Below are 16,525 nucleotides of genomic sequence, written 5' to 3' on the forward strand. Positions count from 1 at the left end.
AGGGGGCGGCGCCGGAGGAGGATTTTAGAGGGTGCCCGCGCTGGACAGGCCCCCCGAAGGAGACATAGCGGGTGCCGCAGGCAGCAGCATGTCAAATCCGCAACTGTAGAGCTCCCACAGGTGCGCAAGCAGGCTCGGGCAGTCCATATCTGCCCAGAGGTCGAGCAGGTCGTCGGAGACTTCCAACAAGTCGTTCTCAATGGACCTGCGTGCACAGAAAAACGCGACACCGCGCCGCCAATTCTTCGCGAGCAGAGGTCTTTCCACCTCTCAAGTTCAGCACTTAAAACACAGCAAGCGTGTGTGTGGCGGCCCGAAACACGTCACGGAGTCTTCGTGGCGCTTAAAACACAGCCAGACACATGCCAACCCACCCCACACAGCCACTGCGCCACGCCTCCACCCGGTGTCAGTTTGGTGTTCGAGAAGGAAAATCTGCGAAACGCTCTGAACGCGAAGCAGGTCGCTCGCCGCGCAGCAGGCCGCACGAATTGAGATACACAAGTAGACAAAAGAAGCAGTTGCTGCGTGCAACATCCTAGAGTCATATGCTGCTGCTACCTCTCTAACCAGATGTCTCTGCAGGGCTAGGAGCTCGAGACGCCTCGCCCTTGCAACCGTCTGCGCAGCTCTCTAGGGCCTTTCAGCGACTTTTTTTGTGGTTCGACACTCGCGGTTTGGAGGCTCCTCCTCTCACCTTTCCACGAGAGACTCGTCCAGCTCGGTGCGCAGCAGCGTTCCCGACACGGAAGCTGTGTTGAGCTCGCGCGCGGCCCTCGCCAGTTGCTGTTTGGTGCCGACGCGGCGGAGGTTGACAAGAGGGCCGCCTCTAACGACTTCTTCTTCTTTTCCGGTGAGCAACCCCCCCCCGCTTCCTCGCTGACTTCTGCAGGTCTCTGGCGACCCGCGCGCGTCTCCTCGGAGAGAGACACGCCGTCCCCTTCGCATCGCAGCGCCTCGTCCTCCCGTTTTTCGCGTTCTCGAGGCCCTTTGTCTCCCACGGACGCGCCTCCGGCGTGCGCAGCCTCCTCAGGCTGGCGAGCTGCTCCCTTCGCGGCGCTCTCGGCGCCGCAGACCGAAGCAGACGAGCTGACAGAGCTTGAAGGCTGCGCGGCGATGGCGCGGCCGCCGTCCCACTGCGCCAGAAGCGCGCTGAACGGGGTGAACATCATCAAGTCGTCCCGCTCTTCGGGCTCGGCGCCTTCCTTGTCGCTCGCAGCCTCGTCTACCTCGTTCGTGTCCGCCGCCGCCTGATCTGCTTCGACCGCCTGCGCGCCCTCGAGCTCCGTGCCCACTCCCGGCTCTTCGCCGCGCGTCTGGCCTTCTGCTGACGCATCCACGTCCTCTCCTCCTTCCTCTGTCTGTTCGACGCGCTTCTGCGCGCCCTCTGCTTCCGGCGCCTCGCTCTCGCGCTCGCCCTGCGGCGTGTCTGCGGCCTCCGCCCTTTCTCCGCTCTTCTTCTCCCCTACGCGCGAAGAGACACCCGACGCTGCTGCACCGGCGCCGTCCTGCGCGCCTGCTTTTTCCGCTGTCTCTTGTTCGTTTTTCTCAAGGGCCGCTCCAGCTGCAGCCGCGTCTGCGGGCGCGCCGAGCTGATTCGAAAACAGGTGCTCCTCGACAAACATCCACTGATACAGCCGAAACTCGGGCAGGTCAAGAAGCGCCGCGAGATCGACGACTTTCAGCGCGGCGAGAAGCAGCGAGAGCGACGGCGCGCTCGCGGGCGCCTGGACGAAGCTGGAAGAAGAACACGGGGACGCGGGCAGCGCGGACGCAGGCGGAGATCGAGGCGAAGTCGCCGCGGACGTCGCAGAGGAGAAGACTTTGATCAACTCCGTCAGCACTATAGGCCACACAGGCGTCAGCGCGGAGGACGACAGGCGAAGCAGAAGCACGCGAATACACAAGAAGACCTGGAGAACGGAGACACGCAACGCAAAAAGGGAAGGAAACCGCGTGAGACCCGAATCAGCAGATTCAAAAGCACCCCGACTGGCTTCCGCGTGCCAGAGAGCGCAGCTAGGAAGCACCCCATAACAAGTCTGCTCTACGCTTCCGCGTGTCTCGCGCCGCGATCGAGGTGCTCCTCCCTCAACTTAAAAACAATCAATCTGAAACGTAAATGCACGCAAGAGCTCGAATCGAGAGAAAGCTCCGCTCTGCTGTCCGCTCTGAACATGTCCTCAATGCATTTGCATACAAGCTGCAGACGGGAGAGAACGGAGAACTCCCTCCCTGGCGAAGGAAATGGACAGAACGTGCGCCAAATGCGGACCGTGGGGGTTTCCTAAGATCGAGTGGAACGCCGCCGACACAGAGGCGAAGGTCCTTTGCTGCGGGTCCAGCGAGCCTCGAGGAGCGAAATTCGAAGGATGTACCTGTTCTGTCAGCCCTGGAGCCTGGTTCGCTGCGTTCAGTTTCAACGCCTCTGTCAGCTTCTCGAGGACAACCGCCAGCTGAGGCTGGAAGACGTCTTTGCTGCTGCAGAGAAGCAGAAACGCGAGGCGCTTCAGGTACCGCAGGCGGTGCGACAAGTCGCTTTCCTTGGAAGCAAAAACCTGGAAACCGCGCAAAATGAACACAGAAAACGATGAAGCAAACGGATACAGTCGAGGAGAAAAACACAGGTGGAGATAGAACGAGCAAGAGCAACGAAGAGGCCAACAAAGACGCACAGCCGAGACAGCCGACGGCAGCGAATGACGCCGAAGGAAGAAGACAGAAACGCTTGTCACTCTCTCAGCAACAGGCCGGCAAGGACAGAGAAGGCACACAGCGGGTCTCGCGAGCGAAACGGAGAAAGGAAGACCTCATCGGAATGCGAAGACGCTCCCCGAAGCCGAGTACAGAGAAAGGCGGAAGAGAAAGGAGAGTTCTCGTTGTAGCGAGTTGCCTCTATTCCCTGAGTTTCACGTTTTCCTTACTCCTGCATGAGGCGAGGGAAGCAGGACATCGAGTTTCTGGGGGTCGCTGCTGACGACGCGCGCGCCGATGCGTTCCCAGCTGCGCAGGGTGCGCCGATCAATGGAGAAGAAAGAGAGAAGAGGCAAGTTCTCGAGCAACGCCTTCTTCATCATCGAGAGCCCCGCGGGAAACAGGCGCGTTGGGAAATACCTCAGCACGCAGAGAATCAGATAGCGATAAGAAAAACCCTGAAAAAAAGTGACAAATACACGCTTCACATACCCTCACTTGATATCGTTTGAGAGCTGGCTTTCCGGTGCGTGACCTGCGCAGACGCCTCTTGTCTCTCCTCACGCGTGTGTGCTTCCTTCTTCCTCTTTGTTCGCTCTCTGCAGCCGCTGCCATGTTCTCTTCTCAAAGTACTTCTCTCCTTTTTCTGCTCTTTAGCTCCCTTACCTGAGGCGACTGGTTGTGAAGCGCAGGCAGCACGTAAACCGGGAAGTCGTCGCACAAAACTTGGAGGAAGAGTGCTGTCATGGGGCTTCGGCGATTGATTTCGCCGACCTGCGCAGAGGCAACACCAGAAGAACTCAGGCGCGAGGCGACTCAGCGAATGCGCACGTGGGCTGCAAAACATGCTCTGCGTTAATCCTCACACGACCGGCAAAACACAGAATGGAAGCGGAGGCGAGCCACTCCCCAAACCTTCCTTCCGTGTCTGATGTCCGTGCCGAGAAGGGTCTATTTCTGCCTGGTTTTTTTGCTACCGCTCTCAGACGCATCCCCACAGCGTGCCGGGGTTCACGGTGAAGTTGCCGTTCGCCTCGCTTTCCTCGTACCTCGACAAGGAACATGAGAATGACAGCGAGAGCGTGGTGGGCGGCGACTTCCACGGCGTCGGTGGGAACGAGCGCAGCCACGAGTTGCTTTTCAATCAAAATTTTGTTGATCGTCATGAGGCAGGGCGGAGAGGCGAGCGACGGTCGACTGCGAAGCCCCTGCTGCTCTGAGGCGCGCCGGAGCCTCTCGACCTCCCAGCCGTCCGCTTCGCGCTCGGCGCCGCCGTGGCTGGAAGGCGCGCCGGCAGGTGTGAGCCCGCTTGAGGGCGTCTGCGTGAGCGTCACCGCCTGGTTGACGATATCCGCCGTGGGGGGAAGCGGCGAGAGGACATCGAAGACGTTCCCGCTGGCGGAGGCGACGCGCGCGCCGAACTGCCGCGCGGCGATGAAGATCGCGAAGCGGAAGAGTTCCTGCAGCTCTTTCCGCGTCTTCTTCGAGGCCATCGTAGCCTCCTTCGCAGCCTTGACGCGATCTAGCGCAAGCAGCAGCGAGAGGAGCCACAGCACCGAGACCGGCTGCCGCGGATGCGCGACGAACGCCGACACCAACTGCAGCAGGCCGCGCCACACCGCCTCCACTTCGTCCTGCACAGAGACGGCGCCGAGGGCGGGGAACGGCGACGGCGGCAGCAGCGACACGTCGGCGACCTTCAGACTGTAGAGGGGCGCTGCCGCCGCGGCGGCCGCCTCGCCGAAGTGCAGCGCGCCCGCCTCGCCACCCGGCTCGGCGTCCGCCCTGCCTGCGGCCGCGGAGGGCGCCGGGGGGCGAGAGGGTAGAGCCGCCCGCGGCGTATGAGCGGGCGACTCCACGGCAGAGGGGGGTGTCTTCAGCCGAAGATAGTCTGTTGCCGACGAGGCGAGAGCGTCTTTCTTCGCGCCCGCCGCGGCGACTGAGGACGCCGCCGCGGGGAGCGTCTGCAGGCGCCGCTGGACACTTAGTGGCGGGTACGCAGAGACGACAAGCGAATAGACGAAGTGCAGAAAAACCGACTCGCGCTGCCGCGTGAGGCGCACGTCCGCAAACGGCGGCGACAGAAACGATGAGGCGAAGGACGAGGAGAAGGAAGACGAAGAAAAGGCCGGCGACGCGTACAGCAGCCGCGGAAGGCCGCCCTCCTTGTCACTGCCTCGCGCCAGTGCGAACGAAGCGAACGAGGCCGCTGGAGACAGCGACGCAAAGTTAGGAGGCCGCGGAGGGACACCCAGAGGATGAGTCGCCGCCGGCGAGCCTCGCAGCGACTCAGAAAAGACGGCAATGAGCGGCGGCAGCAAGCCCCTACAAAGAATGCAGAGACGCGACTCGCACCGGAAGCGAATCAATGAAGAGTCGCACACACGCGCGAACAGCCAGAAAGACTTCAGAGGCAGAGAGCGAAGACTCGAGAGAGCCTGACGCAATCGAAGACTTGGAAGACGCGTGAGACACCGAAGACGCTTGCCCAGCGAAGAAACGCGACGGAGAAGAGACGATGAGGACGCAGACAGCGCACGCTGAAGCGCAAGAACCAAACTCGAGAATCCAATCAGGAGAGAGAGGAAAACTTTTAAACAGTCTCACGATTCCAGGTGCGTCAGCGCGAGATCCCTTTGCAGGTTTCTTACGTAAGGACTGTGTTGCGGCATTGTTTGAGAATGAAGAGAAGCGCGACCAGCTTGTCGCCCTCCTCGTTCAGCCCCAGCGCCCACACCGCCAGGCAGCTTTGAACGAAGTGCCGTGGAAACCTGAAAACAGACAAACATAGACACGCCGGCGCCGCCGCATGCACATATATGGATCCACAGATGAGTACAGTGCGCTGTCTCTCCTCTGTGATCACTCACAAATCCATGCACTCTGCAGCGATAAAGGCACATCTCCCTGTCTACCTATCAACCTCTACCTAATGATCTATATATATCTACGTGCATGTATCTCTGTATGTATCTGTCTATATCCGTCTCTTTGGACTTCTTTGTGTCGCTATCTGTCTACCAATCTATCTATCTCTATATAGCAATATATAGAGTGTGTGTGTCTGCGTGCAGACAGGAAAGCCTTGGAGCATCTGTCGCGCGTACGCTGTGAAGAGAGTCTCCATGACGGCGGTGACTTTCATTCGCACGGCTTCTTCGTTGCGTTTCGCGTCGAGGTCTGCCACCTGTCGATCTGCGTCCTCTTCGCGCATCTCGTCTGCGCGTCTTCTGCCCGCCGCCTCGCGCCCTCCGAACCTCGCGCGTCCTCCCTCGCGGCGCGGCTCGACCTCGGCTTGAGCCTCAGCGTCGCGCGGCGCCGGTTCCTCGTCGCCCGCCGCCTTCTTGCTCTCGCGCGTGGTGGAGTGTCTCCGTCGTGCGCGTCCGCCCTCCACGCGCGAGGGTGCTCTGCGCCCTCGCGCGGCAGGCTCGAGGCGCGGCAGCGTGGCGGAGACGGCCGCCACGCAGGAGAAGACGATCGTCGGCAGCAGCGCGGTCACGTGAGCCAGCCGGTCTTCGAGTCGGCACACCCCGCTCTCGCCGCTCAGGCGCGACGAGCCCGCGCCGCCGCCGCCGCCGCTCCACGCGAACAAATCGAAGAAGGGTGAAAACGGCCCTCCCGGCGCCTGCGCGCTGTCCTCCGCCTCCAGCGACGAGGCGCTCGCCTTCTCCACGAGGAACTGCAGCACCTGCGACAGACCGTCCAGAAAAAGAAGCGAGGCCGGAAGAGCCACGCACGGCGGCCGCGCGCCGCTGCCGTCGCAGGCCTCGTCGCGGCGCCTCCGGCGCTCGGCGGGCGCCTCCTTGGCACCCAGCGAAGAGAGAGAGGGCGAGGAGAGAGAGGAGGACGAGCACGACGGAGAAGACGCGAGAAGCGGCGTGTAGGGCAGCGACGCGAAGGTTGCCGCACGAGGCCCAGGCAGGACAGAGAGAGACGAGGACGAAATGCGGAGGTGCCACGAAGACGAAGAAGACGTGAGAGCAGGCGCAGAAGAGGAGACGTGAGACGAGAAGACAGAGGGCGCCGGTCGCACCGCAAACATGATCTGGGAGCAGAAAAAGTGAATCAGCGTGTAGGACGCCTCCGCCAGCTGCGCAGCGCCCAGGTATCTGAAGGCAAATCGCGCGAAAGACGCGAAATGAAAAACCGAAACAAAAAAAAATGACGGGGAACGCCAAACACAACGACGCCAACCACAAACACACAACAAATCAAAACAAGAAAAAGCAATCTGAGCGGGAGGGACAGACGCAAAGGCGAGGAAGCAGCATCAAACCTCGTCGATGAAGGTCTACACGCACGCATGCACATACATATACATATAAGTAATCTGTGTGAAGACGTGCATGCGGTCGTTTAAAATATGGCACTGATGGCGTATCTGCGGTAGCAGTTTCGTTTCCTCGTCCTCGTGAACACTTCTGTGTCCCAACTTGCACGCGCTTTCTAACGGCCTCTCTTCACTCTTTCGAAGTTCGTCACGCACGCCCCGCCTTTCTTTCCCGCGTCGACTACGAGCGCGGATGATACCCACTTTGTGCGGACGAAATCAGAAAAATTCAAGGTATAACATGAAAATGAGACACTTGCACGCAGTTGGGTTTGTTTTACTCTCCCTATAAACGTCCCTGCACGTAGCCATATCCGCAGGTACGTATACATCTACACACACACATGCCCATGCCCACAACCTTCCACGCGTTTCGAAGACGGTTTACACAACCAGAGAGACTCTTCTTCGTTTCCCGCGACGCATCTGCGACCTGTCTTTGTCTGTTTCTTGAATAAATGCACTTTTTTCCGCCCTCCTCTCACTTGAGATACAGAGTGGCGAGGTCGACGGATTGTTCAACGTTGTTGTCGCCGGCGCCGGAGGGCCGCAGCGCAGCCTCGCCGGAGTTTCGCTCCTCGGGGCTGAGTCTGTCGGCGCGAACCTCACCTCCCGCGCAGAGATCCATGCTGCGGAGAAGCACAGGCAGGAAGGCCGCGGCCTGTTCGGGCAGGGCGCGGAGCTGCGGCAGCAGCGTCGCCTTCTTCGCCTCTACCGCGGCGGCGAAGAGCGGGAAGGGCGCCGCGGCCGCGCCGCCGAGCGGCTGCACGGGGCGGGGGGCGCGCCCGCCGAGGGCGTCCGCGGCGGGGAAGAGCGCGAGCTGCTGCAGCTGCTGCTGCAGCGCGAGGTTCTGCTGCAGCTGCAGCTGCGAGTGCGCGAGTAAGTAGCGCGCCGAGGGCGAGCAGGAGGGACCCGGAGACGTCGATTGCAGCATGACGACGCGCAGCAGCCTCAGCAGCTGCGATTGCATCGCCGCGTCCGCGTTGTGAACCGCCTCGTGGAGCGCGGCGACCAGCGGCACCGTCACCAGACACGCTACCTCCTTCGCACGGCTCACAGGGTGAATCGAGGAGATGAACAGGTGCAGCAACTCCACAGCCGCGCCGCGAACCGCCGCGAACGCCGACGAGGCACCGCCCGCCGCGCAGGCCAACGCCGCGCGCCCAGAGGCCACGACGGAGGGCGACGGCGAGGGCGAGCGGCCCGCGGCCTCCCCGGGGGCGGACGCGTGGCCCAAATCCTCCAGCGGCGACGCTCCGTGCGGGAGCGACCCGGGGCTGAGCGACGAGGCAGTCGAACCGGGAAGCAGCGCATCATGCGCGCAGCTCGGCGGATGCGTGAGGCGGAGGAAGCGAAGCGCGACGACGCTGAACAAGTCGACGTAGTCTACCGTGACGCAGTCGCCGTAGGCGCCCGCCGGCGTCCGCTCCGGGCCCCCCCGAGAGTCGTCTCCCTCCTCCGCGGCGGGCGTTGGCTTGCGGCTGCCGCCGCCGGGCTGCGACTCCAGAGGGCGCGCAGCGTCCGCCAGCAGCGCACTGTGGAGTGCGTTGCGCACCTGAAGCGGTTCAGCGACCAAGAAGCTCTGCATGCGCTCGGTCAGCAGCTGGCCTTCGCACTGCAGCATGCTGCTCAGGAGCCGCAGCGCGTCGAGTGTGCGCTCCGCGGCGGGGCATACCGACGAGGGCGCCGGAGGCGAGAACGAACTCGGCGCCGGCAGGCACGGCGACGAGGCCGCGACCGGCAGAGCCCGCGCGACGAACGCCGACGCCGGCAGACACGGGGAAGACGACGCATGCAGCGGCACGAGGCGCGCCGACGGGGGTTGGGCTGCCGCTGGCGACGCGCACTGCAGGTGCAGAGGCGATGAAAGCCGCGAGGCAACCTCCTGCCCGGCGGGTGGCGGCCTGCAGAGCGTCAGGGGCGACGAGACGGAAGACGGCTCGCCGCCTCCTTCGTCAGGCAGCTCGCCGGGGGCCGCGGGAGGGGCGTCCACGTGAAGCAGCAGCTCGAAAATCGGGTCGAGGACGTGGGGAAGGTGATGAACCGCTTGGCGGAGGAAGGCCCTGGCGGCGTGCCGAATCCGCGGCTCGGTTTCCTCAAGCGCGCGGAGAACGACGAGCGTCGGGAGCGCGTAGAGCGGCTGCTGCACTGCGCGTCGCTGCAGGTGGGCGCAGCGCCAGAGGAGCGAAAACCGCTCGATGGCCTCGCACCGCGTCTGCGGATTCGGCGCCTGGAGCGCGCGCAGAAGCACGGCCTGAACGACGTCTTCCTTCTCCGGGCAGCAACTTGCCTCCAGCTGCAACAGAAGATCCGCGACTGCGCTCGGCGCGCGGACGCCGCGCGGCTCGCCGTCGAGGCCTCGGACCGCGAGTGCCTCCCACAGTCGCACTGCCGCTTCGTCGCAGTGCGAGGTGTTCAGAACGATGAACCGCCGCCGCGCCGGCGAGAAGGCGTTGAACAGATGCAGGAAGCTCTGGAGAGCCCGACAGGCCACGGGCAGGGGACGCACTTGGCTGCACTCCAGCAACGCACAGAACCACGTCGGCAGGCACCCGCCTGGCCATGGAGAAGAAAAACAGCCTTCTGATCTGCCTTCACTGCTCTCTTCGTCCGCCGCAGCCCCATCCGCAGCCGCAGCCGCAGCTGCCGCGCGCCCGCTGCGCGCGAGGCGTCGTGCGGCGTCTTCGGCCTCGGCTCCCGAGCTCGGCGGCGTCCCCAGCGTCTCGCCGCCCTCGAACTCCGCTAGCAAGTCGGTGTGCATGCGATACAAAGTGACCTGCCACAGTGGAGAGACACGCGCGAACGGGGAAACAACGTGGACGCGCTGACGGATACGCGACACGTGAAGCACGCCAAACAGAACGCTAAACCCCAAAACAGATGGAGCCCCCCTAAGGCGACTGGAGAGGACAGAGAAGCAGAGCGGCGACCCCGCAGATCCTTCTGCATGGCGCGCAACGACATCCACAGCCGATCCGTCAGAACCGAAACCGCCGGCTACAGGCTTGTTACCTGTAGGTCGCTGAGGAGGTCGAGCGTCGCGAGGATTCGAGGCTCCACGCTGTCCGCGTTGGCCCTGATCCCGATCCACAGCGCCTCGGTGTAGGCGAGGAAGCCCTGGACGGCGCAGAGGAAGCGTTTTTTCTTCCGCTCCAGATTCACCTCGCGCGTGGAGAGAAGGCCATCGGTCGCGCAGCCGCTGCTGCCCTTCCGCGACCCCGCTGGCGAAAGAGGCGAGGAGGACAGCACCGACGCGGCCGTCGCGGAGGCCGCCGCAGGGCCGGCCGGCGTCTCTCTCACGTGCGCATGCGCCGCGGGCTCGCCTGAGGCGCAAGCGTCGCCCTGCTCGCTGCCCGTCTCCAGCCGCGAAGCAGGCAGAGACGAAGGGCCGCGACGAGGACTTGAGGCGGCGGACGCCCAGCCGCTGGCTGCGGAGGCCGCGCCGCTGGCGGCGCCCGCATGCGCGATCACGAGCAGGTCTTCGCCTTCCGCGAGGTCGCCGGGAGGACCGACCGCGGGAGATGCTGAGGCGTTCGAGACCGCGGAGAGCCGTCGCAGAGTCAGAAGCGCCGAGGTCTGCCTACGCGGCCGTCGAAGGCGGTGAACGTGGAGAGCTTCTTCCACGCGCAGGAGACAGTCGCGCGAAGTCTGCAGGAGCCCGTCTGTCATCGGCGTCGAGTCAAACGTCGGGGCTAGCACGTGCAGCCCCTCTGAAGAAAACGAGAGACAGAAGAACGGCAAGAACTAACGAAATGAAGAAGTCAAGCATGGCGTGTCCCTATCTGTAGTCCGCACAGTTTACGGCTACGCGCCGACAGCGGCGCTGTTCAGAGCGGCGCGGAGCGACGCGTCCCCAAGATAGGGCAGGAGGGGCGAACCCGGCAGCGCTAGAGGCGCAAAAACAGGACGAATGTCGTGCGTGCGCTTGACTGTCTGTTCCAGACTTCTCCATTTTGAGTCGAGTTCTTCACAAACAAGCGAAGGCGCGGGCGTGCTGACCCATGGCGCGCCCCCCAGGCTCTTGGAAGCACAAGCCTTTTCTTCTTCCTTGACGTGGCTCACCGCTCCCGTTGCCCGGCCTGCGCATGCACCTGTCGCCTCGCGCGTCTCGCTGTTCGGCTGTTTCGTCGTGAGTATCCAGTTCTGCGCTCTGGGCCCCGAACCCTAAAGTCATCTGTTTTGTTTTCGCGTGTTTCTCACCAAGAATGTCGCTAAGAAGCGAAAGCATGCCGCACAGTCCTTCGACTCCCATCACACTCCGACTTGGCTTCAGCGGGTTCTCTCGGTCCTCCTCGTCGTGCGCACTCCGCGCCTCCCTCGGATCGACCAGTCCGAGCGTCGCCGCCTCGCTCCGCCTCTCGCCTGTCCCCTCTGCGCCCAGGAGGTCTGCCCCTCCGCCGCGCGCTGGCGCGGCTTCTGCTCGGGCGGGCGCCTCGTCTCTCCCCGCCGCGGCGCCCGGCTGGCCGTGCTCCACAGCCGCAGACGCCTCCTCGGGCGGGAGCGTGGAGCCCTCGGCGCGGCTCAAGTAGAGCGAAGCGAGCAGCAGAACCTCGACGCAGCCTTCCGCCGCGTCGGCGCGCGAGAGCACAGAGGAGAAGCTCGAGGAGCCCGGCGCAATCGAAGAGAGCATGCGTTGCATCTCGAGGCCGAGAGCAGCCCACGCCCAGTCCGGCTGAGTCAGCTTCGCGTGGAAGAGCTGCTGAGACTCCTGGAGGACGCTCGTTCCCCACGTGGGGTTCGCCGACTCTCTGCAGACAAGCAGGGACAGCCGCCACCGCCAGAGAGCACGGACGCGTTTGCGAGAACACGGGTCCCAATGGAGCCACGGGAGACACTCAAGCTGCCTGGCCACGCGGCAGTGAGACCTGAGAGAGGCAACGCCGCCCACGCATGCGCCTCTCTCTCTTGTAGAATCGACATGAACTGACGGGCGGTCTCACGCGAGCGCGGAAGGAACTGCTCAGAGCGACACGCGTCTAAACAGAGAAAGACAGCGCGAAAGCGAAACACATGTGAGACATGCAGGCCGCAAACCAGAGGGGAGTGCGCGTGAGCCGTCTGCAGTTTTTTTCCGTTTTTGCTGAGTGCCTTGGGCCCTGGTGCGGCAAGTACGTTTCGTCTCAGTACGAGCGGCCCCCCTTCGGACCTCAACAAGTAGCGCAGAAGGGGAACTGTGAGGGAAGGCATGAGCTCCTGTGCAATCCCGTCGAGGTCCTCGTTGTCCACAATCAAAATCGAGAGACTTTTGAGAGGATAGGTCGCCTCCTTTGTCGAGCTTGGGTGACTCTCCAGCTCCAGTTTGAACGTTTCAATCAGAGGGCCCTTCACCTGCGAAAGCGACAGCGAGGCACCTAACCCCCACCTGCGTACTCAGAAACGGCGAGTCGACAGATCCATGGACGCTCATGCGAAGGCGAGAAATGGACTCTCCTCTGTGGTCGACGGGGCTTCCCCTCACGCACGCGAACCCGACAACGTGGCATGCATATCTTCCACGGTGCTCGGAAGCTCAAGATACAAAAAAAACGTCCGCTGCTGCTCAAAGAGAAGGCGCGACAGGCACCAGCGCACACGCGCAAGGCGCAAGGACACATGAGTGACGCACGTGTATCCACGTCTCTCTTTCTAACTATATATATGTATATTATAGATAAGCACATAGAGCGAAGTAGATCAAGACGCACACACAGAGATAAACATAGATAGATGGGTTTACATAAATAGACAGAGGGAGAGATATGGACAGACACATACAGAGAGAAAGACAATTTCTATATACATCTGAATAATGGGTCTCTGCGTCGGCAGGCCGCTCAGCGTTTCGTTTCAGTCCTCACGTGCTTCGAGAGGAAAGACAAGTCGATGACGTCGAGGATTCCATCGGGGTGCGTCGTTATCCACTGAATGAATCGCCGAGTCAGCGACCATTCGCGCAGCGGCAGCACGCGCAAGGCAGCGCGGAGGAGGCGAACCTGGCGGCGTCGCGCAGAGAAGACACGAAGAGCGGCACGATGAAAAAACGAGCCCGAAAGCAAGAGTTGAAGAAGCATTAACGCAGCTGCTCGCGGTCTTGGGCAATTCTGAGCGCGCGCTCAAAGCCAAACGCGCAAGCAACAGCAAGACGCACATAACGCACGGAAGATGAGCGACAACGCACGCATCGATGCTGCGTCACTGGAACGCCCACAGTGCGGAACCCTAAACTCTAATACACACATCTGCAGGAGTGGCAGGCACTGCGCGTAGTCTGGAAGCGCCTCTGCTGTTCGAGATGGCTCCAGTCATGAGACCCCGGCAACCATGTTCTTAACGACTGCAGTGCGCCACCGCGCCACTCAAGCTCTTGAGACAGTCATGAGTCTTAAGTTCTTGAGGCAGCGCTCGATCGAAACGGCGGCGTGGCAGCCCGTGTGCAAGCTTCTGCTCGCGGCGCCTGTGCGCCTCCTCACCGTCTCCCTTCGAGTCAGCAGGGGCCGGTCGAAGGGGAAGTCCTTGATCAGCACGTCTAGCAGCTGGCGCTTGACGAGAGGACTTGGATCTCCAAAGGTGGCCTCGAGCGCGCCGATGACGAGCTCCTCTCTGTCGGGCAGAAGCGCGGAAATGCGTTCCTGCAGAGAAAACCCGTGGCGAACGAAAAAAATGCCGGTGGGGAGGCCTCGACGCCCGAGGGTCAGGCAGCTGCGGCAGCTCTGCCGAAGAGAAAGGGATCGAGGTAACACATGAAAGAAAATTCGGCAGTCAAATGAAGTCGTCCAGCCTTCTCGATCGGAATGAAACGCATCGCATCGCACGTTCCCCGAAAAGAGCTGCGAGAAGGAGCAGGACGCGCCCACGCGCTGCAGGTGTCAGCGAGACTGCCGTACAGGAGAAAAGACCGGCTGTGCCGCCAGCGAGCAAAACGCGTCGCCAGAGGCTGCACTACCGCGGAACTCTATCTTCTCCAGTCGAAGCGGATTCGCCCAGAAAGGCGCATATATGGAGGCGCCTTACACCTAAAGGGAATTCGCTCGTGCACATATACATATATGTACGCAGACAGATGAACTGCATCCTGCGGAGGAGCCTGTGTGAAGTGCAAGTACGGGGCTCGGTACAGAGAGTAAACACCGCCACCACGGGCGTTCAGAAACACAGCGCCCCAGGAGAAAGCGCGGTCCGGTTCTCTAGAGGCGGGAAGTGGAAATATGAAGTAAGCACCTGTTTGCATGCACAGTGTTCAGCCATGAGGTCAAGTCCTTTTCACGCACACTGCCCGGCATCCGTCCCTTGGATCTGCTTGTCGTTGTCTTCCTCTGCGGCTCTGCCTCAGGCTGACCTCTTTCTCGTCCGCCCACCCTCTGTTCGCCTTTTTGATTCTTACCTTGTCGTCGAGTAGAGCAGGCAGTGAAGGCGTGATTAGCTGGTTCAGGACGCTGAGGGCAGCTAGCCGCACGCGGCTGGCGCGCCGGAGAGCTAGCCACAGCGCCGCCGCGAAGGTGCGCTCTCCCACGCAATCCCGCAGGCGCCAAACAGTCGATAAGACGTAGGTAAAAACTGGAGCTTTGTCGTCGTCGAGTCCAGGGAGCACGGAGACCAGCAAGCCCGACAGACACGGAATCAGCTGTCGACCTACGAAGGTAAGGCGGAGAACGCGAGCACTCTCTGGGAGAGGACACAACTCGAGGGCGGAGAGGCACCGCAGGCAAAAAACGCACTCTCGGGGCGACCGATGCGGGTAGCGAGCAGTGCGGCTTCGGACTGTCGCTACACGGGGGTGCGGTCCTGTCTCTGGATGCTTACCGAGAGGCAAGTAGTAGGCATTGATGAGATCGAGAAACAGAGGTTTGACGTGCGTGGCTCCATCTTGGAAGAACGGGAGGAGGCCGGCGCTGTAGATGGCCAAATCTCCGGACAAACCGTCAGGTCCAATCCGTTCGAAAATGGCCGCATAGGTCTCGAGGGCCCGCGTGTGAACACCGGAAGGAAGAAGGGGGTTGAGGCACTGGGCTAGACGCTTGGCCACAACGGCTTTGTGTGGAATGAAGGGAAAGAAAGGGGGTGGAGCCGCAGCAGAGAACGCGAAAGAGGAAGTCGTTGGAGGAGAAAACACGCGCAGAAGTTTCTGGAGGCAGTTGTTCAGATCTGCCCATTCCTTCGCCTTATCAAAACTGTGAAGAACAGCGAGCACTTCGGCTTCATATCTTCGCGCCTCAGGGCCGTCCCACACAATAACTTCTCTGTGGCCGTGGGGCGAATGTTGGCGCTCATTCCGTGCGTTTCTCATCCCCGACGCGCTTGGGTCGTCCGGTCTCCCGTGGCGAAGAGAGGAAGATGAACCTTGCTTTGTCCGGGGCACTGGAGAACTCGGCGTTGGTGAGGAGCCTCCGCCGCCCTCCAGCCGCCCTGGAGGCGAGGCGCCCGGCGAAGAGCTCATCTCGAAACCTGATCGGCCTCCAGGTCTTCAGCAAGATCATCGGCAGCCGGCATCAGGAGGCAACGACATGCCTTGTTTACGGGTTCGAAGGCGAAAACCAAAAAAGGCCAATCCAGCCAGTATATGAAAAAACATGATGTGGCCAATCTGGAGTGCCAGCACAAGAATCAGCTGTTCCAGAACGGCTGTATGTACACTACAACTGCTGACAAACCCTGCCGCGCAGCGAGTCAAGACGGTTGTCTGGGTAAGACGATTGATTTCAGTAGTTCTATGGAGAAACACGAATGGCAAGCATGAAACGAATAGGCGCCGGAGAGAGGAGTTACATCGGAACCAGAAAATGTTCCCAGCTGATTGTCGAGCCCTGCGCGGGGCATCCGTACGAGAAAAGACGGCAAGTACGACATGAATAGCCGACAACACAAATGGACAGTGTTGCTCCGTAGTCGCCAACAACACTCTAACCTAAATCGGCGCCACCGTGTGGTGACGCGGAAAGCCGGGACGATTCCTCAAAATGGCAGAGCGCAAGACAAAAACGGTCACCTGGAGCCTTGACCGTGCGATGTGTGAAGAACTCGCCGTATGATTACTTGACTGCCTTCTTTGAATCCAAGCTAAAGGCCAATCGCATAAGAACCGGGGCACAGGGAAGAAGCATAGAGTCGCCTCAGAACAAAGGGAATTCTCGACTGGTTTTTCTTTTTCACAAGGGAGAACGTCTCCGTTCGCCGGCAGGTCATTCGAGCCTCCTGCCCCGTCCTGCATGCGCACTGTTTGTAGTGGTCCGCCTCGTAGTCGCCTGCAGTCGCAGACTAGGAAAGCTCTCCACTTTTTGTCTTTGGTCTAGTGGCCGAGCCTGTGAGGAAGAAATCACAAGGTGGATGCAGTGACGTGCTTTGTGCGTACTGTGTTGGATTCGCGGAATGTCGTCCTCATTCATGTCGCATGCGCCGGAACTGTGCCCGACAACATTAACAGCGTGCTCATTTGTACTCGGGCTCGGCAACATCAGCACCAGGTCATTCGAAAATGTTTGACAACGCGACAGCGGAAACGTAACTTTGCGCAAAGCCTGTGGCCGC

General features: G+C 61.4%; 1 protein-coding gene across 1 annotated transcript; it reads right to left on the bottom strand.

The window, feature by feature from the left end:
- Positions 1-24: 24 nt before the first annotated feature.
- BESB_035770 (uncharacterized protein) lies at positions 25-15,437 on the bottom strand (the record flags this gene model as incomplete). The annotated part of the gene is made up of 17 exons (XM_029362163.1): positions 25-205; positions 698-786; positions 885-1,913; positions 2,379-2,558; positions 2,925-3,152; positions 3,361-3,468; positions 3,744-5,019; positions 5,346-5,465; positions 5,802-6,803; positions 7,510-9,800; positions 10,037-10,734; positions 11,225-11,772; positions 12,171-12,352; positions 12,862-12,996; positions 13,474-13,632; positions 14,385-14,632; positions 14,804-15,437. 17 exons carry the CDS (start codon positions 15,435-15,437, stop codon positions 25-27), a joined length of 9,108 nt encoding a protein of 3,035 aa, XP_029221128.1.
- Between the last annotated feature and the right edge of the window lie 1,088 nt (positions 15,438-16,525).

Source organism: Besnoitia besnoiti, chromosome II (assembly GCF_002563875.1).
Source record: "Besnoitia besnoiti strain Bb-Ger1 chromosome II, whole genome shotgun sequence".
In the NCBI taxonomy this organism is placed as follows: domain Eukaryota; phylum Apicomplexa; class Conoidasida; order Eucoccidiorida; family Sarcocystidae; genus Besnoitia; species Besnoitia besnoiti.